Source organism: Caloenas nicobarica, chromosome 28, assembly GCF_036013445.1.
Source record: "Caloenas nicobarica isolate bCalNic1 chromosome 28, bCalNic1.hap1, whole genome shotgun sequence".
NCBI lineage: Eukaryota > Metazoa > Chordata > Aves > Columbiformes > Columbidae > Caloenas > Caloenas nicobarica.
Window position 1 is genome coordinate 489,448 of NC_088272.1, and position 14,780 is coordinate 504,227.

General features: G+C 58.2%; 2 protein-coding genes across 4 annotated transcripts in view; both read left to right on the forward strand.

Moving 5' to 3' along the window:
• CHD8 (chromodomain helicase DNA binding protein 8) overlaps positions 1-13,657 on the forward strand; it is a 38,131-nt gene extending 24,474 nt beyond the window's left edge. For all 3 annotated transcript variants that reach the window (XM_065653013.1, XM_065653014.1, XM_065653015.1), the window contains exons 22-35: positions 60-265; positions 793-992; positions 1,769-1,925; positions 2,009-2,098; positions 3,097-3,200; positions 3,274-3,388; positions 6,876-6,939; positions 7,062-7,116; positions 8,843-9,086; positions 9,711-9,919; positions 10,880-11,344; positions 12,706-12,884; positions 13,268-13,466; positions 13,571-13,657. In XM_065653013.1, the coding sequence (XP_065509085.1) occupies positions 60-265; positions 793-992; positions 1,769-1,925; positions 2,009-2,098; positions 3,097-3,200; positions 3,274-3,388; positions 6,876-6,939; positions 7,062-7,116; positions 8,843-9,086; positions 9,711-9,919; positions 10,880-11,344; positions 12,706-12,884; positions 13,268-13,462 (2,283 nt within the window). In that variant the 3' untranslated portion in view covers positions 13,463-13,466; positions 13,571-13,657. The remainder of the gene's footprint in view (positions 1-59; positions 266-792; positions 993-1,768; positions 1,926-2,008; positions 2,099-3,096; positions 3,201-3,273; positions 3,389-6,875; positions 6,940-7,061; positions 7,117-8,842; positions 9,087-9,710; positions 9,920-10,879; positions 11,345-12,705; positions 12,885-13,267; positions 13,467-13,570) is intronic.
• LOC135999471 (submaxillary gland androgen-regulated protein 3A-like) lies at positions 13,577-14,687 on the forward strand. Its single transcript, XM_065653036.1, has 3 exons — positions 13,577-13,657; positions 13,777-13,872; positions 14,306-14,687. The coding sequence occupies exons 2-3, from the start codon at positions 13,843-13,845 to the stop codon at positions 14,555-14,557; spliced, it is 282 nt and encodes a 93-aa protein (XP_065509108.1). The 5' UTR covers positions 13,577-13,657; positions 13,777-13,842; the 3' UTR covers positions 14,558-14,687.
• Positions 14,688-14,780: the final 93 nt, after the last annotated feature.

Genomic DNA, 14,780 nt, shown 5'->3' on the forward strand with positions numbered 1-14,780 from the left:
GGGGGGGACCGCGGGCGGCGGGGGCGGCCGGGGGCTCACGGGTCTTCTCCTGGGGGCAGAACACGCTGGTGATCGACACGCCGCGGGTCAGGAAGCAGACGAGACACTTCAGCACCTTGAGGGACGACGACCTGGTGGAGTTTTCCGACCTGGAGAGCGAGGACGAGGAGAAACCCAGGTCCAGGAGGCACCACCAGCAGGTTGTCCACCAGGCCTACGGGAGGACCGACTGCTTCCGCGTGGAGAAACACCTGCTGGTCTACGGGTGAGGATGGAGCTGCTCGCATCCAGCTCTACGTGCCTTTTGGTGGCCACCACGAGGAGAAGCTCGAGGTCTTCTCGGGTGGCCGCCACGAGATGGTTCTTGGTGCAGAAACGAGGCCAGATCCAGGTCTATGTGTGTTTCGGTGGCCACCACAAGGAGAAGCTCGAGATGTTCTCTGGTGGCCACCAGGAAATGGTTCTTGATGGAGAAACGAGACCTGAGATGGTTCTTGGGTGGGAGAGGAGCTCAAATCCAGGTCTACGTGTGTTTTGGTGGCCACCACCAAGAGAAGCTCAAGGACTTCTCCAGTGGCCACCAGGAGATGGTTCTTGAGTGGGAAAGGAGCTCAAATCCAGGTCTATGTGTGTCTTGGTGGCAAGAGCCAGTTGGTGGCCAACCACGAACCTTCTCCAGCTCTCCTCCGGTGGCCACCACGGGGCCGTTCTTGGTGTCCCCGGACTCGGGGAGCTCGGGAGACCCCACCCCACGTCTTCTCCTCCCCGCCACCATTTCCTCCGCTCCTCCAGGTGGGGCCGTTGGCGGGAGATCCTCTCCCACGGCCGCTTCAAGCGCCGCCTCTCGGAACGCGACGTCGAAACCATCTGCAGGACCATCCTGGTCTATTGTCTCCTCCACTACCGGGGCGACGAGAACATCAAGAGCTTCATCTGGGACCTCATCAGCCCCACCGAGAACGGGAAGACCAAGGAGCTCCAGAACCACTCAGGTGAGGACGTTTCCGAGGCCTCGGGGGCGACCGGGAACCTCTTGAGGTGCCACCTTGGCCACTTTGGGGCCTTTTTTGGACGTTTTTTGGTTCTTTTTGGCCATTTTTCATCCTTTTCCTCCTTCTCCGAACCCTCCTGAGATGCCACCTTGACCATTTTCACTCATTTTTGTCCTTTTTCGCTCCTTTTCCTCCTTCTCCGAACCCTCCTGAGATGCCACCTTGACCATTTTCACTCATTTTTGTCCTTTTTCGCTCCTTTTCCTCCTTCTCCGAACCCTCCTGAGATGCCACCTTGACCATTTTCACTCATTTTTGTCCTTTTTCGCTCCTTTTCCTCCTTCTCCGAACCCTCCTGAGATGCCACCTTGACCATTTTCACTCATTTTTGTCCTTTTTCGCTCCTTTTTCTCCTTCTCCGAACCCTCCCGAGATGCCACCTTGACCTTTCGCTCCTTCCTCAACGCCCTTGAGATGCCACCTTGACCATTCTTGCTCCTTTTTCTCCTTTTTTTTGGTCCTTTTTCTCCTTTTTCGCTCCTTTTCCTCCTTCTCCGAACCCTCCCGAGATGCCACCTTGACCTTTCGCTCCTTCCTCAACCCCCTTGAGATGCCACCTTGACCATTCTTGCTCCTTTCTGTCCATTTTTGCTCCTTCCTCTGATTCTCCGAACCCTCCCGAGATGCCACCTTGGCCATTTCTGCCCCGATTTCCTCCGTTTTTCCCCCTTTTCCCTCCTCCCGTGACCGTTCCTTGGACCTTCTCCCCTCCCCAGGCCTCTCCATCCCGGTCCCCCGCGGCCGCAAGGGCAAGAAGCTCAAGTCCCAAAGCTCCTTCGACGTCCACAAGGCCGAGTGGATCCGCAAGTACAACCCGGACACGCTCTTCCAAGACGAGAGCTACAAGAAGCACCTCAAACACCAATGCAACAAGTAGGTCCTGGGGGCTCCTCCGAGCTCCTCGCGCCCACCAGGACCTCCCGCTGGTGGGTTTGACCCGTCCCGCCGTCCCGCAGGGTCCTGCTCAGGGTGCGGATGCTCTACTACCTGCGCCAGGAGGTCATCGGGGACCAGGCCGAGAAGGTGCTGGCGGGCGCCGTGGCCGGGTGAGTCCACGGGGCCTTCGGGGAGCTTCTGACACGGCTTCTTGGGGTGGTTCGAGGTTCTTTGGGGTCTTCTTGGGGTGGTTCGAGGTTCTTTGGGGTCTTCTTGGGGTGGTTTGAGGTTCTGCGGGGTCTTCTTGACGTGGTTTGAGGTTCTGCGGGGTCTTCTTGAGGTGGTTTGAGGTGTTGAAGAATCTCTCTGAGGTTCTTCAGGGTCTTCTTGGGGTGGTTTGAGGTTCTGCGGGGTCTTATTGAGGTGGTTTGAGGTTCTGCAGGGTCTTCTTGAGGTGGTTTGAGGTGTTGAAGAATCTCTCTGAGGTTCTTCAGGGTTTTCTTGAGGTGGTTTGAGGTTCTTCATGGTCTTCTTGAGGTGGTTTGAGGTGTTGAAGAATCTCTCTGAGGTTCTTTGGGGTCTACTTGAGGGGATGTGAGGTTCTCCAGAGCTTCTCTGAGGTGGTTTGAGGTTCTCCAGAGCTTTCTTGGGGTGGTTAGAGGTTCTGCGGGGTCTTCTTGGGGTGGTTTGAGGTTCTTTAGCGTCTTCTCGAGGTGATTTGAGGTTCTTTAGGGTCTTCTTGAGGTGGTTTGAGGTTTTTCAGGGTTTTTTGGGGGTGGTTTGAGGTTCTTCAGGGTTTTCTTGAGGTGGTTTGAGATTATTCATGGTCTTCCTGAGGTGGTTTGAGGTGTTGAAGAATCTCTCTGAGGTTCTTTGGGGTCTACTTGAGGTGGTTCGAGGTTCTTTAGGGTCTTCTTGAGGTATTTCGAGGTTTTTCAGGGTTTTCTTGAGGTGGTTTGGGGTTCTCCAGACCCTTTTTGGGGTGGTTTGAGGTTCTCCAGAACCTCTTTGAGAAGCCGTCGGGCACGTTTGAGGCGCTTTGGGGTGTCCCAACCCCACTTGAGGCTGGTTCGAGCTCCTCCCGCCCTATTTTGGGACAGTTTGGGCTTCTCCAACCTTTTGGGACCCCCAAATCACCCAATTTCCCCCCCAAAAAAACCAACCCCAGCGAGATCGACATCTGGTTCCCTTTGGTGGAGCAACTGGAGGTCCCCACGCCGTGGTGGGACGCCGAGGCCGACAAATCCCTCCTCATCGGCGTCTTCAAGCACGGTACGTCCCTTCCCGCCGCGCGTTTTGGGGCGAAACCCCTCGGAATCGGGGTTTTGAGGGCGTTTTCCCGCAGGTTACGAGCGCTACCACACCATGCGCGCCGACCCGGCCCTGTGCTTCTTGGAGAAGGCCGGGCGCCCCGACGAGACGGCCATCGCGGCCGAGCAGCGCCTGGACGGCGCCGAGGGGTGAGTTCTGGGGGGAAAACGCCAAAAATCGGGTGTCCCGAGGCCTTTTTCGGGCGTTTTCGGCCTTTTTTTGGGCGTTTTCAGGCCTCCTATGGGGCCGCCTGAGGCCTTCCTGCGGGCAGGTTGAGGCCGTTTTGAGGCTTTTTTTGGGATTTTGGGGCATTTTGGAAGGTTCTGAGGCCGTTTTGGGGCATTTTGGGCGCTTTTCGGAGGAGTTCTGAGGCTTTTTGGGGGCGTTTTCAGGCTTTTTTGGGCATTTTCAGGCTTTTTTGGGACGTTTTCAGGCCTTTGGGGCCTTCTGAGGCCTTCCCGTGGGGAGGTTGAGGCCGTTTTGGGGCATTTTGAGCCCTTTTGGAAGGTTTTGAGGGTATTTTGGGCACTTTCGGGGGGAGATATGAGGCTTTTTGGGGGGGTTTCAGGCTTTTTTTGGGCGTTTTCAGGCTTTTTTGGGCGTTTTCAGGCCTTCTATGGGGCCGCCTGAGGCCTTCCTGCGGGGAGGTCGAGGCCGTTTTGAGGCTTTTTGGGGGATTTTGGGGCATTTTGGAAGGTTCTGAGGCCGTTTTGGGGCATTTTGGGCGCTTTTCGGAGGAGTTCTGAGGTTTTTTTGGGGCGTTTTCAGGCTTTTTGGGGCGTTTTCAGGCTTTTTTTGGACGTTTTCAGGCCTTTGGGGCCTTCTGAGGCCTTCCCATGGGGAGGTTGAGGCCATTTTGGGGCATTTTGAGCCCTTTTGAAAGGTTTTGAGGGTATTTTGGGCACTTTCGGGGGGAGATATGAGGCTTTTTGGGGGGGTTTCAGGCTTTTTTTGGGCGTTTTCAGGCTTTTTTTGGGCGTTTTCAGGCCTCCTATGGGGCCGCCTGAGGCCTTCCTGCGGGCAGGTTGAGGCCGTTTTGAGGCTTTTTTTGGGATTTTGGGGCATTTTGGAAGGTTCTGAGGCCGTTTTGGGGCATTTTGGGCGCTTTTCGGAGGAGTTCTGAGGCTTTTTTGGGGCGTTTTCAGGCTTTTTGGGGCATTTTCAGGCTTTTTTTGGACGTTTTCAGGCCTTTGGGGCCTTCTGAGGCCTTCCCGTGGGGAGGTTGAGGCCGTTTTGGGGCATTTTGAGCCCTTTTGAAAGGTTTTGAGGGTATTTTGGGCACTTTCGGGGGGAGATATGAGGCTTTTTTTGGGCGTTTTCAGGCTTTTTTTGGGCGTTTTCAGGCTTTTTTTGGGCGTTTTCAGGCCTTCTATGGGGCCGCCTGAGGCCTTCCTGCGGGGAGGTCGAGGCCGTTTTGAGGCTTTTTTTGGGATTTTGGGGCATTTTGGAAGGTTCTGAGGCCGTTTTGGGGCATTTTGGGCGCTTTTCGGAGGAGTTCTGAGGCATTTTTGGGGCGTTTTCAGGCTTTTTTTGGACGTTTTCAGGCCTTTGGGGCCTTCTGAGGCCTTCCCGTGGGGAGGTTGAGGCCGTTTTGGGGCATTTTGAGCCCTTTTGGAAGGTTTTGAGGGTATTTTGGGCACTTTCGGGGGGAGATATGAGGCTTTTTGGGGGGGTTTCAGGCTTTTTTTGGGCGTTTTCAGGCTTTTTTTGGGCGTTTTCAGGCCTTCTATGGGGCCGCCTGAGGCCTTCCTGCGGGGAGGTCGAGGCCGTTTTGAGGCTTTTTTTGGGATTTTGGGGCATTTTGGAAGGTTCTGAGGCCGTTTTGGGGCATTTTGGGCGCTTTTCGGAGGAGTTCTGAGGCTTTTTTGGGGCGTTTTCAGGCTTTTTGGGGCATTTTCAGGCTTTTTTTGGACGTTTTCAGGCCTTTGGGGCCTTCTGAGGCCTTCCCGTGGGGAGGTTGAGGCCGTTTTGGGGCATTTTGAGCCCTTTTGAAAGGTTTTGAGGGTATTTTGGGCACTTTCAGGGGGAGATATGAGGCTTTTGGGGGGGGTTTCAGGCTTTTTGGGGGGGTTTCAGGCTTTTTTTGGGCGTTTTCAGGCTTTTTTTGGGCGTTTTCAGGCCTCCTATGGGGCCGCCTGAGGCCTTCCTGCGGGCAGGTCGAGGCCGTTTTGAGGCTTTTTGGGGGATTTTGGGGCATTTTGGAAGGTTCTGAGGCCGTTTTGGGGCATTTTGGGCGCTTTTTGGAGGAGTTCTGAGGCTTTTTTTGGGGCGTTTTCAGGCTTTTTTGGGCATTTTCAGGCTTTTTTGGGACGTTTTCAGGCCTTTGGGGCCTTCTGAGGCCTTCCCGTGGGGAGGTTGAGGCCGTTTTGGGGCATTTTGAGCCCTTTTGGAAGGTTTTGAGGGTATTTTGGGAACTTTCGGGGGGAGATATGAGGCTTTTTGGGGGGGTTTCAGGCTTTTTTTGGGCGTTTTCAGGCTTTTTTTGGGCGTTTTCAGGCCTCCTATGGGGCCGCCTGAGGCCTTCCTGCGGGCAGGTCGAGGCCGTTTTGAGGCTTTTTTTGGGATTTTGGGGCATTTTGGAAGGTTCTGAGGCCGTTTTGGGGCATTTTGGGCGCTTTTCGGAGGAGTTCTGAGGCTTTTTTGGGGCGTTTTCAGGCTTTTTTGGGCATTTTCAGGCTTTTTTGGGACGTTTTCAGGCCTTTGCGGCCTTCTGAGGCCTTCCCGTGGGGAGGTTGAGGCCGTTTTGGGGCATTTTGAGCCCTTTTGAAAGGTTTTGAGGGTATTTTGGGCACTTTCGGGGGGAGATATGAGGCTTTTTGGGGGGGTTTCAGGCTTTTTTTGGGCGTTTTCAGGCTTTTTTGGGCGTTTTCAGGCTTTTTTTGGGTGTTTTCAGGCCTTCTGTGAGGCCTTCTGAGGCCTTCCTGCGGGGAGGTTGAGGCCGATTTGAGGCTTTTTGGGGGATTTTGGGGCATTTTGAGCCGTTTTGGAAGGTTTTGAGGCCAATTTGGGCCATTTTGGGCAGTTCTTGGGGGAGTTCTGAGGCCTTTCTGGGGTGTTTTCAGGCTTTTTTGGGGTGTTTTCAGGCTGTTGGGGCACCGAGGCCTTTTCTGGGCCTCTTTGGGGTATTCTGAGGTGGTTTTGAGGCCTTTTTTTGGGTTTTGATTCCGTTTTGGGGGAGTTCGAGTCATTTCGGGGGGTTGCGAAGCCATTTCGAGGCCTTTTCGGGGGATTCTGAGCCTTTTCAGGGCGGTTCTGAGTAATTCGGGGGGGAGATTTGAGGCCTTTTTGGGTCGTTTCGCTCCCTGTTTTTTTTTTGAGGTTTTTGACCCCGTTTCAGCGGTTTTTTTGGGGGTGTTCCAGCCCAAATTTTCGCGGCCCCCGCCCCAAATCCCGACGCGTCCCCCCCAAATTTTCGGGGCGCCCGTGATGACCTCGCCATGCTAATACCGACCGGCGCCGCCGGGTTGAGTTCAAACCCTCAAAAACTGAGGCCCCCGACGGGGTCGGGGACGCGTTTTTTGGGGCGTTTTCAACATTTTCAACTGCCCCGTTTATTTTTTGGGGTGTTCCGGTGCGTTCCGAAGCGTTAATTTTCCGGGGGGAACCCCCCGAATTGTGTGTGTCCCCCCAAAACAGGGTGGATTTCGACAAGGACTGCGAGGACCCCGAGTACAAACCGCTCAGCGGAGGCGCCGACGAGGTGAATTTTTGGGGTGAAAAACCCCAAAATCGGCTCCGCCCCCCCCTTCCCCCCCGTCACGCGCAGCCCAAATGCTTTTTTGGGTGGATTTTGGGGTGATTTTCTTGGCTCCCCCCGCCCAGGGTGACCCTTTGATGCTGCTGGACGAGGAGATTTCGGTGACGGACGGAGACGAAGGTAACGGGGCGGGGGTGCCTACGGGGGTCCCCCCAAATCTATAGGGTCCCCACGAGCCTATAGGCCCCCCCATGGCTCAAAGAGACCCACAGGGACCCAGAGGGACCCCAGGGTGACCCATAGAGACCCAGAGGGACCCATAGAGGCCCATAGGGACCCAGAGAACCCCATAGAGCCCCATATAGACCCAGAGGGACCCCAGAGGGACCCCAGAGTGACCCATAGGGACTCCATGGTGACCCATAGAGACCCATAGGGACCCCAGGGTGACCCATAGAGACCAATGGGGACCCATAGAGACCCAGAGGGACCCCAAAGTGACCCACAGGGACTCCATGGGGACCCACAGGGACCCATAGGGACCTCAGGGTGACCCACAGAGACCCATAGGGACGTCAGGGTGACCCACAGAGACCCATAGGGACCCCAGGGTGACCCATAGAGACCAATGGGGACCCAGAGGGACCCCAAAGTGACCCACAGGGACTCCATGGGGACCCATAGGGACCCCAGGGTGACCCATAGAGACCCATAGGGACCCACAGAGACCCATAGGGACCCCAGGGTGACCCATAGAGACCCATAGGGACCCATAGGGACCCCAAAGTGACCCACAGGGACTCCATGGGGACCCATAGGGACCCATAGGGACCCATAGGGACCCACAGAGACCCACAGAGACCCATAGGGACCCCAGGGTGACCCATAGGGACCCCAAAGTGACCCACAGGGACTCCATGGGGACCCATAGGGACCCATAGGGACCCCAGGGTGACCCACAGAGACCCATAGGGACCCCAGGGTGACCCATAGAGACCAATGGGGACCCATAGAGACCCAGAGGGACCCCAAAGTGACCCATAGGGACCCATAGGGACCCCATGGTGACCTATAGAGACCCATAGGGACCCATAGAGACCCATAGGGACCCCAGGGTGACCCATAGAGACCCAGAGGGACCCCAAAGTGACCCACAGGGACTCCATGGGGACCCATAGGGACCCATAGGGACCTCAGGGTGACCCACAGAGACCCATAGAGACCCATAGGGACGTCAGGGTGACCCACAGAGACCCATAGGGACCCCAGGGTGACCCATAGAGACCAATGGGGACCCAGAGGGACCCCAAAGTGACCCACAGGGACTCCATGGGGACCCATAGGGACCCCAGGGTGACCCATAGAGACCCATAGGGACCCACAGAGACCCATAGGGACCCCAGGGTGACCCATAGAGACCAATGGGGACCCATAGGGACCCCAAAGTGACCCACAGGGACTCCATGGGGACCCATAGGGACCCATAGGGACCCATAGAGACCCACAGAGACCCATAGGGACCCCAGGGTGACCCATAGAGACCCATAGGGACCCATAGGGACCCCAAAGTGACCCACAGGGACTCCATGGGGACCCATAGGGACCTCAGGGTGACCCACAGAGACCCATAGGGACCCCAGGGTGACCCATAGAGACCCAGAGGGACCCATAGAGACCCATAGGGACCCCAGGGTGACCCATAGAGACCCATAGGGACCCATAGGGACCCCAAAGTGACCCACAGGGACTCCATGGGGACCCATAGGGACCTCAGGGTGACCCATAGAGACCCATAGGGACCCCAAAGTGACCCACAGGGACTCCATGGTGACCCATGGAGCCCCACAGAGCCCCGTGGTGACCCCCACGTCCCCCCACAACGTGTGTCCGTCCCCCCCCATTCCAGGCCCGCCGCCCCCGGGCTGCCCCCCGCCGGCATGGCCGCCGGCCTCGGTGCTGACGGGCCGTTTGCGGCGGCTCATCGGGGCCTGTCAGCGCCGGGGACCCCCCCGGGACGTCCCCCCGAACCCCCAGACCCACCGCGGGGGGACCCCGGCGGGGGGCGGGGGAGGGGACGGCGAGCGGCGGCGTCGGCGCTGCCCGGCAGGGGGCGCCGCGCGGGAGATGGCGCGCCGGGAGCGGCTGCAGAGGTAACGGGGCGATTCGGGGCGGTTCGGGGGCGCCGGCGGGTGCGTACGTGGGGGTTGCGGGGGGGGTTGGGGGGCCGGGAAGCCGTTCTGGGGGGTTTTGGGGGGATTTTGGGGAGCTGGGGGGTTGTACAGGGGGGTTTGGGGGGACTGGGAGGCCATGCTGGAGGCATTTTGGGGGCCTGGGAGGACATTTTGGGGGTCTGTACAGGGGGGTTTTGGGGGACTGAGGGGTCCGTACATGGGGGTTGTGGGGGGGTTAGGGAGCTGGGAAGCCGTTTTGGGGCATTTTGGGGGGATTTGGGGGACCTGGGGGGCTGTAGATGGGAGTTTTGGGGGGCTGGGAGGACATTTTGGGGGTCTGTACATGGGGGTTCTGGGGGGGTTGGGAGGACATTTTGGGGGGATTTTGGGGACCTGGGGGGCTGTAGATGGGAGTTTTGGGGGGCTGGGAGGCCATTTTGGGGGGCTGGGAGGACATTTTGGGGGTCTGCACGTTGGGGGTTTTGGGGGTATTAGGGGGTTGGGAGGACATTTTGGGGGGATTTGGGGGAGCTGGGGGGCTATAGAAGGGGGTTTTGGGGGCGTTTTGAGGCCTGAAACGTGCGTTTTTTGGCTCTCGCACAGGTGGACCCGCCGCGAACAGGCCGATTTCTACCGGGTGGCCTCGACGTTCGGGGTGGAGTTCGACCCCGAGGTCGGTCGGTTCCGGTGGGGCCGGTTCCGCCTCATGGCCGGTTTGGAGAAGAAGACGGACGAGAACTTGACCAAGTTCTACCACGCGTTCGTCGCCATGTGCCGGCAGGTCTGCCGCCTCCCGCCCGCCCCCGGAGACGGTACGGGGGGGACGTTTGGGGGCGTTCGGGGACACCCCAAGATTGCGGGGGGTGCTCTGGGGGACCTTTTTAGAGGGTTTGGTGGCATCTCCGGGGGGTTTCGTGGCATCTCCGGGGGGTTTGGGGACGTTTTTGGGAGGTTGGGGACGTCTCCATGGGGTCAACCACCCCAACAAAGACCTTGCCCATCCCAACGATGACTTTGCCCAACCCAACGAAGACTTTGCCCAACCCCATGGTCTCCACCACCCCAACGATGACTTTGCCCAACCCAATGATGACTTTGCCCAACCCAACGATGGCTTTGCCCAACCCCATGGTCTCCACCAACCCACAAAGACCTTGCCCATCCCAACGATGACTTTGCCCATCCCAACGATGACTTTGCCCAACCCAACGATGACTTTGCCCATCCCAACGATGACTTTGCCCATCCCAGCGATGACTTTGCCCAACCCCATGGTCTCCACCACCCCAACGATGACTTTGCCCATCCCAACGAAGACTTTGCCCAACCCAACGAAGACTTTGCCCAACCCCATGGTCTCCACCATCCCAACGATGACTTTGCCCAACCCAATGATGACTTTGCCCAACCCAACGATGGCTTTGCCCAACCCCATGGTCTCCACCACCCCAACGATGACTTTGCCCATCCCAACGATGACTTTGCCCAACCCCATGGTCTCCACCATCCCAACAAAGACCTTGCCCATCCCAGCGAAGATTTTGCCCAACCCAACAAAGACTTTGCCCAACCCAACGAAGACTTTGCCCAACCCCATGGTCTCCACCACCCCAACGATGACTTTGCCCAACCCAACGATGACTTTTCCCATCCCAACGATGACTTTGCCCAACCCCCTGGTCTCCACCAACCCACAAAGACCTTACCCACCAACCCCACGATGACTTTCCCCAACCCAACGCTTGACTTGGCCCCTTCTCCACCTTCTCTAGAACCTCCCGACCCCACCGTCCCCGTCTGGCCCATCTCGGCCAACCGAGCGTCGCGGGGCCTTCGCCGTCTGTCCCTCCTGCGCCTGCTCCGCGAGCAGGTCCTGCGCCACCCCCTCCTCCCCGCCCGCCTGCTGGCCCTTTGTCCCCCGCCGGGCCCCGACCTGCCCCCGTGGTGGCAACGCGGCCACCACGACGGAGAACTGCTCCGCGGAGCCGCTCGCCACGGGCTCGGCCAACCCGAGACGGCCATCCTGGGAGACCCCGACTTCTCCTTCGCGGTGGCCCGCTGGAGGTACCTGCACGGCGGGGGCGCCGGGGGGGACGCGCCGCCCCCTCAGCACCTCCTGGGACGTCCCGCCGCCGCCGCCGCGGCCGCCGAGGACGACGAGTCGGAGGGCGAGGAGAAGATGTCGGCGTCCGCCACGGAGTCGTCGTCGGGGGACGAGGAGAGCGACGAGGACAGGGGTGAGGGGAGCCCCGAAAAATGGTGGGGGGACCACAAAAACTCGTGTAGGAGCTTCTCAGTCTTGGCAGGAGCTTCTCAGTCTTGGTAGAACCTTGTCAATGTTGGTGGAACCTTCTCAGTGTTGGTAGAACCTTCTCAGTCTTGGTAGAACCTTGTCAATGTTGGTGGAACCTTCTCAGTGTTGGTAGAACCTTGTCAATGTTGGTAGAACCTTGTCAATGTTGGTAGAACCTTGTCAATGTTGGTAGAACCTTCTCGGTGTTGGTAGAACCTTGTCAATGTTGGTGGAACCTTGTCAATGTTGGTAGAACCTTCTCAGTGTTGGTAGAACCTTGTCAATGTTGGCAGAACCTTCTCAGTGTTGGTAGAACCTTGTCAATGTTGGTGGAACCTTCTCAGTGTTGGTAGAACCTTGTCAATGTTGGTAGAACCTTCTCAGTGTTGGTAGAACCTTGTCAATGTTGGTGGAACCTTCTCAGTGTTGGTAGAACCTTCTCAGTGTTGGTGGAACCTTCTCAATATTGGTGGAACCTTCTCAGTCTTGGCAGAAGCTTGTCAATGTTGGCAAACCTTCTCAGTGTTGGTAGAACCTTGTCAATATTGGTGGAACCTTTTCAGTCTTGGTAGAAGCTTGTCAATGTTGGTAGAACCTTCTCGGTGTTGGTAGAACCTTGTCAATATTGGTGGAACCTTCTCAGTCTTGGCAGAAGCTTGTCAATGTTGGCAGAACCTTCTCAGTGTTGGTAGAACCTTGTCAATATTGGTGGAACCTTGTCAATGTTGGTAGAACCTTGTCAATGTTGGTGGAACCTTCTCAGTCTTGGTAGAAGCTTGTCAATGTTGGTAGAAGCTTCTCAGTGTTGGTGGAACCTCCTCAATGTTGGTGGAACCTTCTCAGTGTTGGCAGAAGCTTCTGTCTTGGTAGAAGCTTCTCAGTGTTGGTGGAACCTCCTCAATGTTGGTGGAACCTTCTCAGTGTTGGTAGAAGCTTCTGAATCTTGGTAGAAGCTTCTGAATCTTGGTAGAACCTCCTCAGTCTTGGTAGAACCTCCTCAGTGTTGGTAGAACCTCCTCAGTGTTGGCAGAAGCTTCTCAGTGTTGGTAGAAACTCCAGGATTCTTGGAGAAGGTTCTCGGGGTAGTGGGACCCCAAAATGGGGGCGAGACGCCCCAAAAAATGGACCCCCACTTTGGGGTCCCCTCCTGCCATTTTGGGCGCTCCCCACCCGTTGGGACCCCCGCAGGTTTTTTTAAGGAAACCCCCCCCCGCTTTCTTTAGAGACCATTTTGGGAGGGCGGGGACCCCAAAAACCCCTGAAATTCACCCAAAATTCACCTCCCCCCCCCCCCCCGAAATCTAGGTGCGGAACGTTCCGGCGGGGCGGAGGAAGAAGAGGAGGAGGAAGAAGAGGAAGACGATGATGAAGAGGAGGAGGAGGAGGAAGAGGAGGCTCCCCCCAATTGTGGGGAGGGGGGACGCCCCCCGGGGCCCCCCCCGGGCCCCCCCCCAGCCCCCCGAAACCTCCACGAATGGCCCAAGGTGACCACAGGCCTAAGGGGGGGGGGGGGGGGCAACTTCGAGCCCCCCCCCAAATTTTTTGAGGACGCCTGAAAATGTTGGGACCCCCCCCCAAATCTTCAAGGGGGGTCCCCCAAACCCCCCCACCCCCCCAAGTTTTGGTGCCCCCCTCCAAATTTCGGTTATTTCTCCCCAAATGTTTTCCCACCAAATCCGTGTGCCTGTTTCAATGAGGATCTGGGGGGGGGGGGGGGGGGGGCGCACTTTGAGTCCCCCCCACATTTTTTGGGGACACTTGAGGAGTCCAAGACCCCCCCCCAAAACCTCAAGGGGGGTCCCCCAAACCCCCCCAACCCCTCAAATTTTTGACGCGCCCCCAAATTTCCCCTTTCCCCCCCCCCCAGGAACGCGCCCTGATCCGCCGCCTGGAGCTGATCTGCCGGGCGGTTCTTTCGGGCGAGCGCCCCCCCGATAATTTTGGGGGCCCCCCCCCCCCCCCATTCCGGGGGGTGCACGGGGGGGTTCCCCAAAACCCAAAGCGACCCCCCCGCCTTCACCCGCCTGCGCCACGAGGAGAAAGAATTTACCGTCCAGATTAAAGACGTGAGTTTATTATGATTTTGGGGGCGTTCCCCTAAAATTTTGGGGGTGTTTCTGTTTTTGTTTTTTAAATTTTGGGGGGACTCCCCCCCCACCCCCCCCCACAGGAGGAGGGGCTGAAATTGACCTTCCAGAAGCACCGATTGGTCCCCAACGGGGCCCCCCAGAAGAAGAACAGCAAGAAATTGGTCGAGGTGGGTGTTGAATTATTTTGGGGGTCCTGTCGTCGTCACCCCCTCCCCCCCCTCCCCCCCCCCCCCAAAAAAAAATTTGGGGTGTGTTTAAAAATTTGGGGGTGTTTTGGTTCCGGCAGCTGGAGCTGCGGTGCCTGGAGGGGCTGAGGGACCCGGGGGGGCCCCAAAGTGGGGACCCCCCCCCCATGTACCCCGAAAAATGGCCCCAAAAAAAGGTACCGAAGGGATTTTGGGGGGGGGGGGGGACCCTAAAACCGCCCCTTGGAGCGGGGGAGGGGACCCCCACAGCCCCCCCCCCCGGTTTGGGTTTCGGGGGCTCCTCCCCTTCCCCTCTCAAGCCCCGCCCACCGCTTCAAGCCCCGCCCCTTTTCTTTAAGCCACGCCCCCCTCCCGTTTTAGGGCATTTGTCCCTTTAACCCCCCATGCTTAAGCCACGCCCCTTTTCTTCAAGCCACGCCCCTTATATTAGGCCACGCCCCCTCCATACCCAAGCCACGCCCCCATTCAAGGCTGTTTCCTCCCAATTTAAGGCCACGCCCCTCATTTGCAGCCACGCCCCCTTGAACCCCGCCCCCTAATTAACATATCTCTCCCCTAATTGACGTATTTCTCTGCTAATTAACATCTTTCTCCCCCCCCCTTCCCCAGCCCTTTCTCCCGCCTCCCCCCCCCGCAGGTTTGGACCTTTCCAAGATGGCGGCCGCGTTCCTGGGGGGCGGGGCCGGCGCCGGAGCCCCGCCCCCCGCGTTCCTCCCCGCCCACTTCCGGCCGCAAGCCCCGCCCCCTCCGCCGCGCCCCGCCCACCGGGAGGAGGAGGAGGACGAGGCCCCGCCCCCCCCGCCCCCCTTCCCGCCCCTATTGGCAGACCCCATGCTCCCGCCCACTTCCGACTCCGACTGAGGCCACGCCCCCTCCTCCCCTTTGGCCACGCCCCCTCCCCAGCCCCGCCCACCGGGGGCGTGGCCTCCCCCCTTCCCTATTTATATAAATATGTAAAATGTGTCATAAAGGGGGCGGGGCCTGGAGGGGGGCGGGGCTTGAGGGAGGGGGCGGGGCTTGAGGGAGGGGCGGGGCCTGGGGAGGGGGCGGGGCCCGGGGGGTGGGTTGGTTTTTTTTTTTTTAA

Bases quoted from the DNA above. Each gene is read 5' to 3' on its own strand.
- LOC135999471 (XM_065653036.1), top strand. From the start codon at position 13,843: ATGTACCCCGAAAAATGGCCCCAAAAAAAG. The intron at 13,873-14,305 runs GTACCGAAGGGA...CCCCTTCCCCAG, and splicing joins AAAAATGGCCCCAAAAAAAG to CCCTTTCTCCCGCCTCCCCC.